Below are 22,110 nucleotides of genomic sequence, written 5' to 3'. Positions count from 1 at the left end.
TCCAATTGCTTCCACTTTATTATAATACGACTGACAGTTGACTGTGGAATATTTAGTAGTGAGGAAATTTCACGACTGGACTTGCACAGGTGGTGTCCTATCACTGTACCAAGCTGGAATTCACTGAGCTCCTGAGAGCGACCCATTCTTTCACTAATATTTGTAGAAGCAGTCTGCAGGCCTAGGTGCTTTATTTTTATACACCTGTGGCCATGGAAGTGACTGGAACACCTGAATTTAATGATCTGGATGGGTGATTGAATACTTTTGGCAATATAGTGTCTGTGTGTGTGTATTGCCAAAAATACACACACACACACACACACACACACACACATACACACACACACATATCTAATCATGCACACTACTGATCTTGTGAACTAGTGGAGTAATCAAATACATTGCCTGCAACTTTGTTATTGAATTGCATTGTAAAACTAAAAAGTTTCACAGAAAGTAAGTTTCATGCAGCTTACAAACTAGATTTGCCATGAAAAACAAGGAAGTAGAAGTTAAGTGACCCTTATTAGTCCCACAACAGGGAAATTTCACCTCCGCATTTAGCCCATCTGTGAAGAGAAGCACCACATACATACAAGGGGGCAGTGAGCACATTTACCTGGAACGGTGGGCAGCCCTATCCGCAGCGCCCAGGGAGCAGTTGGGGGTTAGGTGTCTTGCTCAAGGGCACCTCAGTCACAGACTGTTGGCTCTGGGGATCAAACCGGCAACCTTCCGGTCACAGGGCCAGTTCCCTAACCTCCAGCCCATGACTGCCCCAAGAAGCAAAGAAAAAAAAGAAGAAGGAAGGGAGAAAAAGCAAGGAGGGAAAAGGATAGAAATTGCCCTAAACAAAATCCATTGTACTGACTTGTTAATACTTGGAGACATTTGGTGTAGTCATGAGAACAGGCCATGGGGATTGTACAGCACTGCCTTTAAAACAAAAAGGCAAATCCCTCTTTTTATTTGCCTGCACTTAAAAAATGATAATGATTTCATTGCTCTCTCAGCCTAAAACATCATATTTAATGTGATATGCTTGCATGAGTTAAGCAGTTGTTTTTTCTTGCTCTTAATAAGTCACTCTGAAGTAACACACACACATATATATGTATATATATATATATATATATATATATATATTAAAAAGTATAACTGTCACATGCATATGTAGTCATGCATAGAGGAACTAGGAAAAGTATCAAGTCCTACTTTAGTTCTTAATATTGTAATCTGGGGTTGACAATTCAGAGTCATCAGTGTTGCAAACATCTGATGCTGACATCTTACACCCATTGACTTGGAAGTGTTAAAAGGTCTGGTTCACATGGAAAGTTCTAAAGGAAGCCTAGAAGTGCTCAGTCAAATTGAGAAACAGATATAAGTTGAGAAAAGCAATCGTATTTCATGCATATATAATTGATGCATGTTTGGAAAATGCACACACCGTGAGCACAGGTGATACTGCATATCCTAAAAGGTAAAAAACTTGAACTCTGCTCTTCCAGGTGTGGGCCAGTGGCACTGTTCTGTCTAAACATTACAAATGAGTAAGTTGTAATTCCCTTTCAGCAATGAAGTCAACAATGGCTTAGATAAATCTCCATTTTTAGAATAGTGAATGTTTTTTTCACAAGCTATCCATGCTTCAAATTAACAAGATATTCTTGAATTATATTAGATTATTTTACTATGTGTTTTTATGTTTTATTCATGGGATTTCCAATGCCGACAAATCCACTGAAACAAATTCCCTGCTAGCTTTACGAAAAAACAAAAATACACACAAATACAATGCTTTGAAGTTGTCATTCATTTTTCCCCATCCTAAAGGAAAAGCAGCCATAAGAAGGTGAAAGAGAAGAAGGACAGAACACAAAGATAAAAGCAGCTTATTGAATCTTACTGAATGTGCCTTCAACAAAGCTAATGAAGCCCTATCAACAGCCTAATACTTGACTGAGCAAGAACAGAGCAGGTCCTTAAGACAGCAATCTCTACAGGTATAGGATCATTGGGCAGCATTTAACCCATACAAAAACAAGCTCCCAAGCCCAAACATATTTGATTTCATAAAAGACTAGACTAAAGGGCTACGCTAATGATAGGGTAAAGACAGACTATTTATTGTAGAATTAAATACCTAGATCAGTACAAGATCTGTTAGACTTTGATAGGCAGAGTCCAGTAAATCTAAAGTTTCATGTATTTAAGCATTTAAGCAGTACAGATCACTTGGTTAAACAGAAGTATGTAATATTCTCTACATTTTACATTACATTACACATACATACTTTACATTGTATATCAAGTCATACAAGCTTTCAATATTACTTTTATTTGAAAAATCATTTGATTAACTTATTTAAGAGTTTACATGCTCTTTCACTGTTTGTCCTAAAGCAAATAGTAAGGAAACTGGAACATTCAAAACATGAAATACTCTAGAAATTCAACAATAACATCTGGCACATAGATGGCCTATGGTTAAAATATCTAAAACTTACAGCTACAGTCCAGTACAAAAGTGGGAACAAAACACAGCTTCTAATAAGGACGTTTCTGGAGCCTAACAAACAATAAGTTACACCTTGTGGCCAATACTAATACCAATAATTGGTCATTTTAAAAATGTATTTATTTATACATTCAAAAACAGGATTCCACTATAAGACGTTTTACTATGAGTAATCGCTTCATTATTTTTTGCAAACATTTTATATTATTTGGCAGACACTTTTATTGAGACCCAATTATATTGCAAGAGAATGAAAATAATGTAAATGATCAGACTCCAGTCATAGGATCACCCTTCAGGTGCTTATAGCTGCACAAAACTAGAAAAATCTTTTTAGTAACAGTGACCTAAATGGAATTTATCACAGGACACTCTAAAGCTCTGTTTGCTCATATAAACCACTATTTTAAAGTTCTTATCTCTACCCACCTCCAGTGAACTTTCAACTGTTTAGCTGATTTTGTAAATTATTTTATTGTTTTAATGCTCTTTTTCCTTTTTTGTAAACCAATCATTTATAAAGATATATATATTCCCTGACAGATTTACCAACATTCAGCATGTTCTTTCTTTTTTTTTGCCAAAAATTATGCCCACGCATGGGAAAAAACTCTGCATGGTAGTGGCAATCCACTGTCTAGGGAAGAAAAAAAAGGCTACAAAAGAGACTTCAAACTGTTCAGCGCTTGGGAAAGGGGCACATGGAATGAACTTGGTCAGTAGGCTAATTTTTCTGTCCACTATGTGGTAGCCAGCTCTGCTATTTCACTGCAGGGCACTCTATATGTGAATTGAGGGCTGATATCCCGAGAACAATAACATAAGGTAGTATTCTTAAACTTGTGATCAACAGATACCTTATCCCCCTCTCACACACACATGGTCACTATGTCAGATTAGGCCATAAATTGGTGCTGTGTTTTGATCAGGAGACTGGCAACATTATACATTACAAGAAACTGTCAGTCAGTCTTGGCTACAGAAGTGTGATGCTGCCAGTTTTGTGTTCTGAAGAGAAAAAGAAAACAAAGTGAGCAATTGTGGACCCATTCCTGTGTGTCAAAAAGAGGACAGTACACACTATTATGTCTGTTCCTTCAAAGAGAACCTGAGATAACAAATGTGCTAATATATCAAGAACCTTATATAAATGTACCAGATACCAGGTTTGCTGCACGTAACATTGCTCAACAAACCTTTGTTTCACTGTTCCATTCTACAACTGCAACAGCAGCGTCCATCTTTCTCTTCGCTGTGTTTACATCTACATGCAAAAATGCTGTCAGCCTGGCGTGGGACGCACCAGATGCCACATCACTGTTCTCTGATTATTTCACACTGCAATACCTGTTCATTATTCCCAACGCTCTATTCGGGCCCAGTACATGAAATTTGTTGGCTGCAACAAAATTTGGTCAAATTGGGCTGAAAGTTTTCGAAATGTTATTTAACTGAGAGAATTTGTTCATTATTTGTGATTTTTTCCTGCAACAGCCTTTATTTTGTTTGTGCGGTGGAGCAAAATAATCAGAAGAGTATGGGCAGTCCTGATTTGAGGTTGTGTTGGAGGTAACGTTAGTTCAGTAATGGTTAATGTTAGCTGATTAATTCGATTTTTCTAAACTGTGAGTGCCAAGCGACATTACCAGAGACATTATTCCATTCAGTATTTTTCAGAAAGATACCATAGCTTACTCTTGCACTTTCTTTCAGTTGATGATTCCAAGAACCGCAAATTCCTGGGGTTAAGTTCGCATAGACCTGGGGTGTCCAATCTTATCCTCAAAGGCCCAGGTTTTTATCCAAACAAAAAAGAGCACACCTGATTCCACTTGTTTACTCAGTCAGTCTCAGTCTTTAAACAACTGATCATGTGTGCTCTTGCTTTCTTGCAATGAAATCCGCAAAGGGCCAGTGTGGTTGCAGGTTAAGACTGGACATTCTGGCCTAGACCATAGCTTTATCATCATGATTATAGCACAGTGGAAACCTTGTATAAATCTTAACACTAGCTGAAGACCTTAACAGTGAAAAGCTGTGTAGGAAAGAAGCATGTACCCACAGACTCAAGCATTCAGTAATACAGGGGAACTGTTTGTTATTTTGTGTAAACTACAATTATAAATATAAAGTATTTACAAGGCCAGTCATTTTCAGGAGCTACACAGATATGCCTTGGGCTACACAGATATGCCATTATTGACATGTAAATGCTAACAGAAAGTTGATATATTTATGAATTTGGGTAATTTTTGATCAAAATGTACGTAGTGCCTGAATAATTTTGTTATTTTTTGCTTATAGAGATTTTGAAAACAAGTGACACCTCAAATATCTTTTCAGAAATTGTTAGTCTGGAGTGTCTGTGAGCTGAAAGTGCAATAATTTTGATTGTGATTCATTCTATTGGTTATTATGAGTAAAAATAAAGGTGCACAAGGTGGCCATGTTTTTTACTGATTTTTTATTGAAGTCCTCTTGGATTCATGCTGAGTGCTTAAACTCTGATACACAGACAGGCTTCATTTTTAATTACAAATTGAATAGCATATTTGATAGATATTTGTAACACTCAAAATCAATGTAAACTGAAGACTGAAAGGACTGTTTTGAGACACAAGGAGAAGCTTTAGGTCGTACATGTAGAGTTTAGACATTTAAATGGGCATTTAAATGGACGTAAACACAGGATCTGAACAGTGTTATTTCTGAACCAGGTCATTGACCGAATCATCAAATCTTTACAGAGTCACTCTGGACACAGGGCACGCCCTAATGGTCATTGTGATGTGTGAACTGCATCGCTGTTTTAATCCTTTTGTTGCTATATGAAGGCTAAAGCAGAGAGCTAATTGCAGGTTTTACAGTAATCTGGTGAGTTTGTGCTGTATTTCTGGGTTGTGGGATGTTAGAGCTGGTTTCTCTGTTAGTAATGGCAGGTTCCTCTGAGTGTTCTGGTGCGTAAATCATGTTGCCATTTTCAACCCTTTGCTTATAAATGAAGACTAAAAGCAGAGATATAGCAATAGCAAATGGGTTTTGTGTGATTTTGGAGCTGGATTGCTGGCTGGATGATCACAGGTAGATGAAATCACTCTGGATGGTGAGGACAGTCAGATGAGTGATCTGGTGTGTGAAACACATCGCTTTTTTAACCCTTTGTTGGAATATGAAGGCCAAAAATCTGAGCAATATTATCAGGATTTTGGGTGATTTTCTGAGTTGAATTATCTACTGATGCTGTCATCAGAGCTCAATGACGTTGAGTGGTCTGATATATGCATCATGTCAGTAACTTTAACAAAAAGCAAGTTAAGCCATTCGTTTATTGTTTTTGTGGCAAAAGTTGTGGAAAAATGAGTGAGATATCGGATTATAGATAGAACTTCAAGTGATTGGCTGATGCAAGTAGGACTGTCCCCAACATCATGCAAATACAGTACTTGTTTTGGGGGGAATGAATGCATTTACTTTGATACACATGATTACTTTGATAGAACATGACCAATTTTAGACTTTGTCACAGACTGCCATTTTGAGCAAGAAAAAAAGTATATGAATACACTTCACACCAATTAGCATTTATGGATACTCTGATGAAACAAATGTCGTTTTCACTCAGCAGTTAAGCTGCCATCAACCATTAATGATAATGTCAGAAAAGTCTGCTTATGTAAGCAATATGTAAGCAATAAAATCATCAGTTCCAAACTGCTTGGCAGCAAAGTCAGCAAAAAGAACTTCATGGACTGAGTTACTGTTGCCAAATAGTTGCACAGAAGCCTAATATCAACTTTGGTAATGCCAAATGTCATCTTAAGTGGCATAAGGCACACTTCTTTGGAGCAGTGGAAACATGATCTATGGATTAATGAATCACACTTCGGTACCCGGCAGTCTGACAAACAAATCTGGTTTTGGTGCATACCAGTAGAACACCCCCTGCCCAAATGCTTAGGAGCCTACAATGAAGTTGGGAAGAGGGATAATAACTTCACTGGCCTGCACAGTGCCAGCCAACATCAGTACACAATCCTACTAATGCACTTTCTAATGCTCCCTGCAGCAATACTCCAAAACCTAGCGGAAACTTTCCTAGAAGAGTGGAGGCTGCTACAGCAGCAGCAGAGGAACACACTAATGGAACCAAATCATGGAATGACGTGTAAGGGCATGATATTTGGGTGTTTACATACTTTTGTCACAATGTATGTAAAACAAATCAGTGATCAAGAGTTTTAAACTGTCTTATTCTCCCTGCACTTTGTATGAATTATGGTCCAGTGAGCACTAATATGCAGAATAAAAAAATAAAAACTAGTTATGTGTATCACTACTGATCACAACTAGGTGTTACGTATCTGCCCAGAAATTTCATGTCAGTGCATCTCTACTAGAATGTTTTTTATGATAATTTTTTCCGTCCCTCTGTGGCTTGAGAAACAGACCAGAATCAATCATACATTAGCAATGACTGCATTTCTCCTATAACCGCATTCTGTAGACCACAACTCAGGATGTGACTAATCTTACAACCCACAGTATAGATGGCAAACATACTGATGTTTTGGAGTGTCACAATAGCTATGGCTGCACAAAGAAACCACACATTATGTCACCATTTGCTGTCAAATTATGACCTTTGGATCTTTTGGCCTCATGACCGAACTCTATGGCTACTATTAACATTTTGCAAACCACCCACTAGTGACAGAGTAATTTTGTGGTGTAGTTCCCCAAAGTAAAGACCAGTAATCGATTACTCAAAAATGAAAAATTAACATGCATACAGAAAAGGTGTATTTGAGGTCACCACTGGATTATTCATACTGGATTATTAGCCACCACTGGATTATTTATACATGCTCAGTTTAGTACCAGAGTTAGGCTTAGGTCAGGGGTGAGGGTTAGGTTCGGGTTTGAGGTTATGGTTAGCTTAAGGTTTAGGGTTTGAGAAAATTCAGATGAATAGATAATTAGTTGAATGTAGGAGTTTACAGTTTTTTGAATGTAGGAGTTTGCAAAATTTTACAATTGTGACAGACCTGTGCCATTACAGGCCTGTGCCATTACAGGTGGTGTTGTAGTGGGTGCGGCTGAAGGCCTAATCAAGAACACTATTTACACCTGTGTGGTGTGCTTGTGGGACAGCTTCTCTTTTGTTTTGTGGTTTGTGTCCTGGGCCATTTTCTTTTGTTCTTCTGGGTATTATGGTTCAGTTTGTTTGTTTATTTTGGAGTTATTGTGGATTTTAGGTTTTTGTCCTTGAGATTTTTGCATCAGAACCTTAAGTTTATTTATTATTAAAATATATTTTTTTATTTATTCAGTGTGCTTCCCTTTTATTTGTCATGATGAGTCATGACACAATTAAATGATGAAAGTTGAGTCAACATCGATTAATTGCTGATGAGGTCTTAAAAAAAAATAAAGAGAAGGGTATACTTACACTTACAAAATACCGTATATTGTGCTTTACTCACAGTACAAATGCAATAACAATGCTACGATTCCTTTTTAGGCTGCTTAGTTCGACAATCACCTGCTTTAAATACAGTGGCAGCAAGAGGCATCTTAATGTATTTTTATTAGTTTTATTGTATACCCAATTTGGTCCCCAACATAGTCATGACCAATTACACCTGATAGCCAGGTCTCGCCCTATCCCAAAATGCCATGAAGCTGACAGATGTTTCCCCATAGTCTGAAAGTCAGCCACTGCATCTTTTCAAACTGCAACTAATACAATGAAACTGGACAGCTTAACACATTTAGAGGAGACAGCTAAATTCTGATACATCTACATAGACTTCTGCATAGACTAGCATCCTGCTCAGTAATGATGAAAGAAGGGGGCCAAGGAAAGCCAGACCATATATGCTCTCTTGGCCATGGGTGTCATGATGCCTACTAATGATAGTGCCAATGATACGCTCCAGCTCCCCCCTTTGATCCAGAAGGATAAGTTTAGAAGTGTGTGTATGTGTGTGTGTGTGTGTGTGTGTGTATGTGTGTGTGTTTCTGGACAAGTAGAAAGCGAAGTAGAAAACAGGCCTGCTGACAAATAAGAGCAGAGAAATGAAGGTAAACAAATGTGTTTTGTCATGTGAGAACGTCCAGCTAACACTCTCTCTTTCCTCCAAACCACCAGAGAGGATGAGTGAGCGAAAAAGCCACCACAAGCCTCCAACCAGCCAGTCCCCACGACACATACGAGCCCAGAGAACCACATCCTGGGGAGGAGAACAAGAAAACTAGAGCCTTGCTTCTCTCCACTGGAAAATTTGGTTACACAATCTGAACTTTGCACTCTCAAACTGGATCTCTCTACTCAAATTATGACAATTGCTGCTTTCATTGAAAGCCAGAGCAAGACATGGAAAAAAGAGGGAAAGAAAGAAAATGCCTTGAAGAAAAACAATAACAAATGATTTAACAGAAAAAGTACCGGGATCAATGGGAGACATGTATTTTGTACTTCTTGGGTGGCTCCTCACAGATTTAATAGAAGGGCAGGATTTGAAAAGACCTTAATGTTAACATTAGTTTAAGGACACAAGGAAACAACAGGGTGTCTAAGGGAGGGATGTGATACAGACCCCATGTCTGCCGCTTGACTGAACTACACTGTTCACCTAGGTAGCCAATTATACAATTAAACATCCTGCTGAGAAAATCCAGGCTCCATGCAAGAAAATGAACATCACCACAGCCATAGGCAGTGAGCACAGTGTATTTGACTTTCAGCAAATGAACAGATTAAGGCTAAGGTTTGAGGGCTACCACAGAAACCAGGTCTCCAGTCCTAGGGGGGCAGTGTTTTTTCTTCAATTACAAAGAGTTCAGTCAATTGTTGCACAATATATCAAACATTGAATATTAGAAGAAAAATTAAAAAAATCCTATCTGAATGGGAAAAACATGTCTCCATAACCACAAGGGCTGTTAGTAACTAGATAGCAACATTAGTGATATGAGTGATAAATTCAACATTTGTGATCCGTCTACATTCTAAAAAACATTAAAGTTGAAGATCAATGTTATAGATTTAAAAAAACTACAGTGGTTATGTTGACTGATCAAAAGCAAATACTACAACAATCTCATTTAAAAGGTACCTCATAATTGTTGTACCAGCTCTTTACTGTTTTGACAGTGTGAACAGTTATATTGAAAAAAACAATCTAATGCTGAACTCTGCTTTGTGAATGCCTTTTCCGACATTCCGAGTAGGAATTCCCAGTTGATGAAGTGTTTTCCTTTTTTCCCTACTCAACATTTAAAGTTATAAGCTTCAGTCAATCATAGCATAAGAACAGTAAGTAGCTATCTAAGTATACTAAAATTACAATTCTTTTATTCTAAAATTGGCTCATTTTGTATTATACCTTCCGCCCAATGACCGCTGGGAGTGACTCCAGCACCCCACTGACCAATATCCTTTCTGTGTTGAGTTTGCATGTTCTCCCTGTGTCTGAGTTGGTTTACTCTGAGTATGATGTGAATATATATGTCTGACTGTCTGTCTGTCTGCCCTGCGATGGACTGGTGGTCTGTCCAGGGTGTATCCTGCCTTCCGCCAATGACTGCTGGGATAGGCTCCAGCTCCCCCGCGTCCCAGAAGGACAAGCAGCATAGAAGAGGTGTGTGCGTGTGCATTACATGGTGATATCTGTTTTGCATGTATGAATTACTATGACTGAACTGAAGAAATGTGATGCTATGTGATGTGGTTGGCTGTGTCAATCTTCATGTAGAGTGTTTGAGCAATACTTTCAAATGGCCATTTTAAGTGAAGTGCTTAAAAGATTTTAAAGGAATAAATATCAGATCAGTTGGTATCAGTAAATAAGTCAATAGACACGTTTCTATCAGAAAAGAAAGAGTGGTACTGTGCTCACATTCTCACATTATTTCTCACACTCTGTAAGTAGATAAAAGTAGAGTAAAACTTTGAGATAAAAGAGTAAAACTTTGGATTGAGGCCACATGAACATTCATGCAAATATGGCATTTAGTGGCATCACTTTGGCTTTTGAACAGTGCTCAGAAAGACATTCTATATTTTGTGCTACTAGGCAAGTGGATATTATAAACAGTTCCTACCATCTTCAAGTTTCCAAAGAGTGCCATGTCATTCTCGGGAAGGCTCACGCACACAATAAATCGCTCAGGAAAAACACGCAGTTCTGCACAGATGGGAGGGAAAGAACCACAAATAAATTTGCATATATGCAGAACATATTTAAACACAGCAAAGCTTCTGTCTGGTAGTGGCCACAGTGTGCAACAGAGGGCAAGAGAATCATGCTTGTATTTAAACTATACAATATAAATATATTCAAATATATTCACGCAACAAAATCAGCACACAACTTAAAATGGTGACACGATTTACAGTTTTCTCTACAGGACTGCATAACAGTGAAACGTGCTAACTTGCTGAAGGTTTTTGAAAAATTAACAGAGAATGCGGGGGGGGGGGGGGGGGTGAGACTGGTCTTCACACCAGGGGTATCCCTCTCCATTTGCGTGCATGTTCAGGCATATAGATGCTACAGATTCCATTTGCGATTTCAGTGTTTTCTACGTAAACAACTTTAATTTTCCTTCATTAACTAAATATGTTGGCTGCTGGCACAGCACTTGGGGGACTGAATGCCTTTCATTCCTAACTATAAGTATTAAGAGCCCTTACATAGAACAAAGTTCACTTCTGATCTTGTGACACTACAGTATCATTGTTTTCCTCATAATTATTGACACATGACTTTTGTTTCTCTTCAGATTCTTTGAAAATGTCATACTGAACAAAATTACCCTAATTATTTCTAAAATATCAGATTTTACATAGTCAGTATTTTACACCTGCCAAAATAATACTCCCTCCCCCCTTATCTCTGGGGTGAACGGTCTTATTCAAATCAAACTTATTCTGGTGACTTATCTTGGTGTGCTTAGCGTGTATGAAGTTCAACAGGAAGAATTATATCAAAGGTAGTAGAAATTTGGCAATGCTATGTTAACACCTGTTGAAATTATACTCTTCCTGATACCTACCCCTGGGAAGTGCAAGGCTAGCACTCTATTGTATTTTATACTGTATTTTTATCAGTTTATTATTGCTGTTGCAAATAACTGATGGAGTATTCTTAGAGACAGGCCTCTCTTATGTTTTATTAATACAGGCTATTTATATTCTATGATTTTTCACTTACACAGTTCTTCTAAGAAAAAAATGACAAAATCCATCACAAATGCTTTAACACCAGCATTCAGGCATTCTGTCCTATGTAACGTGTGCACATGCTCTGGGGATGAGGCTTTGGTGAGAACACTGAAAGGAGGGACTGGATTGGTTTGGCTGTTGACTTTAGCTTTGGCTAACTTCTGTCAAAATTGATGAACCCAAGTCTCAATGAGCTGTCCACATTACTGTGAGTTAACTCACCTTGGTAGTGTTGTCTGATAACACATCGGAGATTGACATGCCGCTTCATGAAATATGCTGCCAGGCGAAGGGTTTGCCCTGTCAAATTCAACATATTTGTCAAGACCTAAAGACACAAGTCTGTGGCATTCAAATTTCATTCTGCACAGGATTCTTCAAACAACCAGAAGACTAACAATCCTAGGAAAAGTTATATTTTCATAGCATACTTTTCCAAAAACCGATAACAGTTGTGGTAGGATAGAATACGGCATTCAAATGATCTTCACTTGCGCATGAAGAAACAGAGAGAGTGCTATGAGGGACAGGTAAGATATCAAATGCAAAGCAGGTCAATATTATACATAAATACAGCTTCTTCAAAGAAGTGGATCTCACAAGTGGCATACAGTGCACAAAGGCAACATGGTGTAGAGAAAAAAATAACATTTAAATAAATGAGAGAAGAGGCCTCACAAGCTCCAGCAAGAACTCAGATATTCCTGGGACAGCCTGCCTTCTGAACTCTACCGTAAGGCTGACTGAACACTTCAAGTACTTACAACCCCCCCCCCCCCCCCCCCCCCCCCCCCCCCCCCCCCCCCCCCCCCACCCCCAGAGAGTGTTTTATGAACTCATGACACTATACTTTGCACAAAGTCCAATGTGACAATGAACATTGGATAAATACAATAAATACTTTTGTTATGTGTAACACTAATTAAAACTGAGGAACATGACACTTTAAATAACTTCAATCAAAAATTTTTACTAGTACTTTTATTACTAGAGATGGAGGTGTGATTCATGACCAGGTAAAAATATCAGATTCATACCAGCAGAAACGCTTGTTTTATTGGGGCGGGGGGGGGGGGGGGGGGGGGGGTGCAATCCAGTTCAGTCCTGTAACAAATCTAGCCTGTAAGACTTCATCCTCACAATGTGTGATATGATAGTTGTGAATTTATTCCGTTGGAGTAGTGAAGTGTTTAAGAAGTTTAAGCTTGATAGTCTACTTTCAGAATCTTAAAGAAGAATTCCCCTGATTTTTCAAAAGTCGAATGGTTTGAAGTGAAATGGTTTAATTGGATAAATTTTGCAACTCAAGATTTCTTTGGGGACTATTTGGCCTTGTAAGACCCTACATGTAACTCTCTGCCTTTAAAAGCTTTTAAAAATGCAATTTAGGCCAAAATCTTCTCAAAACTATCTTAAAATTATGGCCGGGACATTATGCAGTGTATTTTTAAACATTTCATGTAAAAACTTTCTGTGATGTAGCTTTTAGAGCCATTAAACACTTTGGACATCTTATATATAAAGAGGTCTGACGTGGTAGGTTTCTCTAGGAGCATTCATGGAGCATTTCACATCAGACATCTCTCACTGATTTCGTAACTTAATCATTGAAGTACACAGAATCTTCTAAACATAAGTTTAGAAGATTTAAGTAACACTCAAGGTTTCAGTATAGGCATCATTATTGGAATAAAGAAAATGTTACTGGTGCTGCTGTAAACAAGCCACTACAGAGGTAAGGCCACCTTTTGCCCCCATGATGCTGTATGTGAATTAAAAAGACTAAACATATTTTGTAAATGTTTTATATACCCAAGAATATCAAAAACTTTGTTGTACTATACATTTGTGTATATGGATATCAAAACAAACTGAATTAGAATACTGTGAACATCCACAACTGAATCATCGAATGCCTCTAGTGAAAAAACAAAACACACATTCACACTGGTTCATTTACACATAGTGATATTAAGTAAGTAAACACTATTTTTTCATATTATTATTTGTACTTTTGTTTCAGATGAACATGAAACTTTCTTCAGTAAGGTATTCATCCACCTGGCAACCAGAAGGGTGCTTTGCTCATTATGTTCCCTGAACCACTGACTCTGTGAGGAGGCCTGCAAAATGACTTCATTCAGCCTGCTGTTGTAGGAGGAACTATGCACTCATTCGGTTTTAATTTAAGAGGCACCAGGCAGAGAGAGAAGAATCTTCTAACCAGGCTCTGTTTGTCATTGTGCTAGGAATGCAAGGCAAACTGGGACAAAGACAGACTAGTGTTGACTAATCTGAGTGGAATCTGTCTGCAAGAAAAGGGCCCTGGTGAACCATGCAAGCTATCTGCTGGTGCTGCTGTAAACAAGCAAAGAGGTATGGGAATCCATCAGCCCAGTTGCCTTGAACACTTCCCCAGACACTCTGTCTACTGCGAAAAACTGTAACAAACCATAAAGGCATCAATAATGCCCCAAACATACATACAAACCCACCATGTACCAGTATAAATTATGTCCTGAAACTTATTGGTAAAAGTGAAGTAGTAACAGGTTGTGAATCACAAGGAATCTTCATATTTGATTGCATGAGAAGTATGTACAGTAAGGAGCTGATAAAATACTGACACTAGGGGATACTGAAAACACTAAAATATTAGATTCAGTTTAGTGAGGGGCAGGAGTAATCGACTAGCCAAGTACTCATTATACAGGCTTTCGAAAGGGATGGATTAAACCCACGCCAAAATGTCATCATCAAACAAAGCACCAGGCAGCGTATTCATGCTCATTTTGTGTAAGAGTTTTTGGTGATGTAGCTTTTAGAGGCCCTTCAGATGTCTGGGGCCATATTACAGAACATTCTAAAGTCTGAGAATTGCTTTTTTGTCATGGCAACCTCAGTTAAGACTGAAGCTAGTACGCAAGCTATTGCAGAACAACAGTTCTTAAGTCTATAATCTTATTTCCAGGTAAGAAAACGGTATTACCGAAACATCCTAAGTTGCCAAAATATTCCGGATATTACAGTGATGGTGGTGAATAATGAGGAGACATAGATGAATGGGTAACTATTCATTAGGAGGAATAACGTGCTCGGCTAAAGCGGTTGGAACAATATACTTAACTTTCGCTTCCTCACACTTTAGTTTCGTTTGACCTTTTTAGAATTAGAATTTAGAACCATTTGCCAACTGTGTAATCAGACCTCCGCATTTAACCCATCTGTCCAGTGAAACACCCACATGCATGCACACTAGTGAACACCCACACTAGGGGGCAGTGAGCACATTTGCCCAGAGCAGTGGGCATCCCTATCCATAGCACCCGGGGAGCAATTGGGGGTTAGGTGTCTCTTAAGGGCACTTCAGTCGTGGACTGTCAGTCAAGGGGATCGAACCGGCGACGTTCTGGTCACAGGGCTTGTTCCCTAACCTCCAAAGTGCTGACACAATATTACTAACTTTGTTTATTGCACTTTATTTGTTTGTTTGACATTTTGTACATCAGTAACAGTAGCTAGCTGCCTTTTTGACTAGTTTAATTATGTGTTAACTATAACTATTTCAAGAATATTATCCCTCAGAAAAAGGGATAGAGCAAACGCAGGGATCCTTCCTGATGTTTGTGTGATGTTTGTGTGTAGATATGGCCGTGTGGATGGTGATGCACAGAGAACCTGTTGGATCGTTCTTCCTCTGGTTTTATATTAAGCTTATTTCATTTAATAGTCTATTCAGGGATCTTAACCCACGTGTATGTAGTAGTAATTTATTTACGATAATGGTTATTACTTTGTAGCTCAGTAAATTATAGGATTCCTTAATTTGTGTATTCATAATAGATCAATGTTAGCACCTCATATGAAGCTGGAGTTAGCTTATTTGCCAGCATCTTGTTCAAATTTTCCCGTTCCACCTTAAATGGTTCAGCTTCATATCTATGGTTTCAGCTGTCTGCATATGGCCGGTTGCTAGGCAATAGACATGACAGTTGATTGTAGATTTCGATTGAGTAAGTTAAGATTTCTTAACTTGAGATAAGATTCTTAAATCAAGACAAGATTGGCTTCTGTAATACAGATTTGTGAAAAAAAATATTATCTTGACCTGTCAGATCTTCCTAAAAGGACAGGACGTTTCTGGAATATGGCCCCTGGTTCCCAACACCACTAATGTGAATGATTCTGACTCAGTAAGTCTCTCTGGAACTGAGCATTTCACATCAAACCACTCTGAATGACTGTTCATATCTCAATGATTTAAAGAAAGAAAAATAAATCTATGTACTAAACTGATGTAACACTGACACTAGGGGATAGTGAAAAGACAAAAATATTACATTCAGTCTGGGGGGGGGCAGGAGAAATTAACTACTTACTTTAAATTAATCTGATGTATTTCAAATATTTCCTCTTCATTTTACGTGACATAACTATTCACTGTTTTAAAATGTTCAAAATTCACGTTCTGTTGTTTATTTTGTTGTCAAGTTTAAATGAAAAAGAAAAATGTGGCATTAATAGGTAACAAACATTTGCATACTTGTGGTTAACATTCAGAATACGGTGTTTCTTAATGCACATTTAAATATGCCATTTGCTACCAACTTACAAAAAACAACAAAAAGAAACTAAGAATAACTTTTGAAGAGTGGATGCATCCATAGTGTGTATCTTATCCTGAAAGACTGCTGCAGTGTGCAGACTGTTCAATTTTCATTTTCAATTTGAGTTCTACACCACAAAATGACTTGAAATGGCTATAATTATTTCAGTCTGCTGACAAGTGGCTTCTAGCTTCTAGCAGCCCCAAACGTCATCTCCAAGCTGCAGCTCAACAAAATATTTATGAAGCTTTAATTATTCTTGCAGTGTATAGTGCATGAGAATTCTACACTATAAAAACCATGATTAAATTTCTCAAGATAAAGAAAGGATTTTGATTAGAATGCTGCACCCAAGCACTTGTATTCTCTTGCACTTCTACTATTCCATTCAAAACGTTTTCTCTATACAAGACTTTACTTATTAGCAAGCTGAAAAACATTTGCAAGGAAAACCGTTAAAACTAAGGCCTGTAGGGATGAAACTTCAAACTGCAGTCAATGTAGATAAGATACTACATAATAAGCATGTATGAGTATTTTTCCAAGAGAATAATAGAAAGAGTAATTATCTTGCGAAAGTAATTAACTTGGCAAACGGGCTTCTGCAGTAGATATTTATGTCCTGGTTCCAGCTGATGGGTGTTTTTCTGCTAAAGAAAGTTCCCACATGCTCCAGATAGCATTAGGGATGACAACAAAAGACCTTCCCAGAATTTTCTACCCAAGACTGCGGCCTGGAGCATTGTGACAGGCATAGATTAAGATTACTGTGAATCAAATGAACCCTCAGGTGTTACTCCTCACCGATTCCGTCAAATGAAAAAGGTCAGTGAGAGTGGATAAGGTTTTAATATCAAATTCAGGGATTCATTGAGAAAGGTTTGTTTTTGGGGACAGAAATGCAACACCAGGTTATAGATAAGATAGCAATGACTTTAGGGTCAATAAAAAAGATGTAAAAAAAAACAAAAGGAGAGTGTACATAGCTATACATCAATGGCCTTATCTCTTCGGCTCTGCTACCAGAAACAGGGCTTTTAAAAGTTATGGGAAAAATGAAACTCCTCAGTCATAACATTTGTCTTTTTCTTGAGCGAGCCAGAGCCAGAGGCACTTTTCCCCTCTCTCACTTGCTCTCTTCTAATAACCCATTCTGGATGCCTTCCCTCAGACGAAAGCAGATTGGCATCAATCCGTCGTTTGTTGTACCCTTGTTTGAGGTCACCAGAAAGGGAGGAAATAGCTTCTTTTCATTGTTAATCATGTCTATGTTTCTGAAAACTCTCTTGGTCAGACTTGCTGAACTTTTCTACACTCTTCCCTCCCTAGCCTTATTCTCTCCTCCAATAAAGCCCCACCCCCCAGTGAGTTAAGCAAGCCAATTCCGAGGGCAGGCTGACTAGGATGTCTGGCTGCAGTGTTGGGAACCACAGAAAGGCACAACTTGAGACATCAGCTGTTGTTCGACCTTAAAGGGGGAAAAAAATTGTGAATTGCTCTTGGACTCTGGCCCAGGCTCTTATGCTAGGCAAGTGTTAGCATTCACATCTTATGCTCCTTGAAGGATTGTTGGTGCTCTTTAGGTACGCATGATCCATGGACAGTCAATATATTTGTGAATATAAATATAAATGGGAAATCATCCTCTTGGAATTATAAGGTTCTATCTGCGTTCTGAGCAGTTTTGAGATATTGAGGTTCAAAGATTTCTAAATAGCAAAACTATATAGAACAAGTCTGTGTCATACATGAAAATGACTTTTTCAAACAGGTCGATTGCAGGTAGAACCTTCTAATCCTAAGAACTCATTTCCTACTTGGAATTATAAGGTTCTATCTGACCAAACATGAAAAGAAGCAATGATTTTCAAGGATCACAAACAGGTTACTCAAAATCTGTTTTAAAATGATAAATAGTGTTGTTGCAGAATGTCTAAATTAAATTTAGACAGAACATTAAATTTAATGCCTTAATGATATTTTTATGTCATTTATTTATTTTTTTTATGTTTTAGGACAAATTATCTTTTTCTTATTCAAGAAGCATTGCTGTTTAAGTATAATAATAATAAGCCAAATAATAAACAAGAAAGTTCTGTTTGGGGAGAAAGAAGGGGAAAAAAGCCAGATGAAGGTATTAAATCAGCGTTTATGTGGTAGTTAAGACCCCATCAATTCAAATGTTCACTATTTAATTACCTTTAAGGCTTAATATTTATAAACTCTAACACAATAAGACTTTTTAAACAACTGCAAGGAGTCAGGCAGAGTTTCAGCAACATGGTTACATTTCAGAGTTTTATAAACTTGGACACAAATATACAAACTTAGAACTAATTATTAAAATTAAATAATAATCTAACGATTGTCAAGTAACTGCAAAACATTTCAAATGCAAATGCAACTACTCATTTCCTACTAACAATTAAAAATTATAGTTTCATCTCAATTTCATAAAATACCTCTGACTCATCAAATTCTGAGCCCAAAAGCCTTTTTTCAACAAAGCACTATAATACTGTCCATCTGCATACTGCTGGCTTGTCACTAGAATGGAGAAAAATAAATCATATTTACCATGTCAGGGATTAGGGTCATCACAAAAATAAAAAGAGAGAAATAAACTAGTAGCATTGTACCACAGAACATCTCCTTTCAACTCACCCACTAAAAAGCACAGTGGATAACCCCATACTTCCTCATGCAGAAGCTTGAAGGTCTGATTCCCTGTTAAGACGGGAAAGCCACAGGCACAACTCCTAAGGCAACATTCCTCCGTCACTGCAAGTTCCTCTTAACAAGAGTACCTGCTAATTATATAAATGTTTGCAATGACTTTCCTCTTTCCTCTGTAATCAATGATCTATCTTTTGGCCTTCTTTTTATTGGTATACCTAATGCTTTCTTTGAGAGCAAGTAGTCTCTATTTTAACAAAAATAAGTGCCTACACTACACTTAATCAGCTGAGGATATATAGATTGTTTACTTCAGTCAGGTCTGCTTTGGCAGTGTCATGCAGGTTGGAATATTAATGTGGTCCACCACAATGTCATTGTAACAGACCCACGCAGTTTGCTAAGCAAAAGCACAACATGGTCGTTTATGTGTATAGCCATCACATCATTTTGCCACTGTGAGAAAGACAAAAAATGTTCATAGAAGAGACATGGGAGATGAACTGTCTGACCTTGAAATATGTTGCTCCATCATAATCCACCACAAGACATCACCACAACATGTCGCCCCACAGGCTATCCAGATACACTGCCAGAGCTGAAATCTATGCCGCTATACATCTGTTTATATATATGTATATATATATGTATATATGTATATATATATATATATATATATATATATATATATATATATAAACGAGGACAAACCAAAAGAATGCAGAGGACAATCTGAAATGAAACATACAAGGAGAGTCTTAAAAAGCGGCAGACATTCCTTCCATTTACGTAATGTTTAAAGTAATGAAAATAATTAACTTTCCATTGCAAAAGGATTATAGCTTATATAGATTATAGTTTATAGTCATTTAAAATGGACTATTCAATTTGACTTTGAACCAATTAATACAGGTTCTTTTTGTATCTCCAGAGCTTCTGAAAGCAAAGACTTCTTTAAAAAATAAATAATAAACAACCTTTTTAAAAAGTTACATTATTGCTGAGGAAATATGTTCCATTGTGTTCTGCTTTAACTAGGCCAGGTAAGATTGCAGGGGGAGTGGAGTGTGTGTGGCCACATGAAAACCGAGAGTTGGGCTTTCCTGGAAGCACTTTGATACATAACTGTAGCTCAGGCCAAGCCGGCAGTGTGTCTTATCGTTCTATTCATTGTCCACCTGAAACAATATTTGCACATGACTGATCTATTTAACATCTGGGTGACCTTTTCTAAGTGGTTATGAAATGTAGCGGCATGGCCCAACAAGACAACATAACATTATCACGAGGATGACCCTGAAGCAGAGGAAATGAACTGGGAGCTTTTTTTTTTTTTTTTTTTTGCTTTGGGGTTATCTTAATGCCAAGTCAGCACGCTAACAATAGGTAACATTACATAGCTTATGATCTGATAATAACAACAAGAACTTGCTACCCAATAGGTAAGCTAGCCATCAACACATTTTAAACAATAACTTGAGGCAATGGTTAGCGAGCATGAGAATCTATCAATACTTCGGATGTACCTATAACTGTAAAACAAACATCAACATCACAAAAACTGTAAATTAAATGCTTTGTACACTTGATGACAAATGAAACTGCTTCTATCCACCACCTTAAATTTATTTTTTCCAGGAAAGCTTGTCATCGCATTGCCCTGCGGAACTGCCTTATAATTATAGATATATATATAATGATGCCTTACAGAATTTAACAGTAATAAACAAATTAAAGCATGTCTACACACATTTGATGGCTTAAAATGCTTCTGGCATAAATATCTACTTTCAAGAATTATTAAAAAAAAAAAAAAAGTATTTCAAAACAACAGCCTCATTCACTTCCTGTTAACTTTCTGTCTACAAAATAATTCACTTTTATTGGTGTAATCATATTAATCCGATAAGCCCATACCTACATGAACATAAACATCGCTTCAGTCAGGAATGACTTCAGCATGCTTATGAAAAGTGAGAACATTTAATCTCCTCTAATCTGTACAACTCTGTCTGCATCTTCACAAACACAGTATCAAAGAAGTCTTTTATCCTGCAGGAGAACATGACAAGCATAAGCAGGGCATGACACTCTCCACTCTATATGCGCTCTCTAATCAAAGCAATGAGAGCTTAATGTGCACCACTGCAGACACTGTTTTCTTTGGCCAGAGAGAGTAAACGATCTTACATTTTAAAGTACTGCAGTTGCTGTAAAATTAGCCCCTCTTGCATCATGAGATAAATACAGAAATCAGTGGCCATTTGAGGTGCACCAATAAAGAATTTCTGTGCTGACAACCAATAATTAAAACCTTGTTTATAACACCTGATATTAATAACCAGTGACCAATGTTTTGCGTTTTAAAATAAGTTCATAATTTAATCTACACCAACCATTGACTTCATTAAGTACATCACCATGTATCTACACCCACTGTCCATTTCATCAGTTCCACTTAACATATAGGTGCACTTCGTAGTTCTACAATTACAGACTGTAGTTTATCTGTTTCTCTGCATGCTTTGTTACCCCCCTTTTACCCTGTTCTCAGTGGTCAGGACCCAGACAGCACCAAAGAGCAGGTATTATTTGGGTGGTGGATCATTCTCAGAACTGTGACACTAACGTGTTGGTGGTGTATTAGTGTTGTGCTGGTACGAATGGACATTAACACCACATTGTCACTGCTGGACTCCACCACCCAAAAATAACCAGCAAATAGCGTCTCATGTGCAGCGTCCTGTGACCACTGATGAACTAGACGACCAATACAAAGTGTGCAGGAACAGATGAGCGATTGTCTCGGACTTCATCTACAAGGTGGACCCACAAAGTAGGAGTGTCTACGAGAGTGGACAGTAGGTGGACAGAATGTCTCATATAGTACTACATAAAAGCACTACATTCATAAAACTTGAATTTAACTAAATAGTAGTGGCAATCATACCTTTAAATATGACCAAATGTTAAATGTATCCATTCACTTGTGAACAATTTATCAAACACTGACATGTAGTACAACAGCAAAGGTGAGACACATAGTAAGATAAGCACAGACACACTCACACTCG

General features: G+C 37.7%; 1 protein-coding gene across 1 annotated transcript in view; it reads right to left on the bottom strand.

Annotated features, from left to right (window-relative positions):
- Nucleotides 1-22,110, bottom strand: part of LOC108413826 (SLX4 interacting protein) — a 109,902-nt gene that overhangs the window by 2,905 nt on the left and 84,887 nt on the right. The window contains exons 4-5 of the mRNA XM_037533069.1: nucleotides 11,976-12,053; nucleotides 10,631-10,713 (exon numbers count right to left, since the gene is read on the bottom strand). Coding sequence (XP_037388966.1) covers nucleotides 10,631-10,713; nucleotides 11,976-12,053 — 161 coding nt within the window. The remainder of the gene's footprint in view (nucleotides 1-10,630; nucleotides 10,714-11,975; nucleotides 12,054-22,110) is intronic.

This window comes from Pygocentrus nattereri, chromosome 22 (assembly GCF_015220715.1).
Source record: "Pygocentrus nattereri isolate fPygNat1 chromosome 22, fPygNat1.pri, whole genome shotgun sequence".
NCBI lineage: Eukaryota > Metazoa > Chordata > Actinopteri > Characiformes > Serrasalmidae > Pygocentrus > Pygocentrus nattereri.
This window is presented reverse-complemented; position numbering and strand designations above follow the sequence as displayed.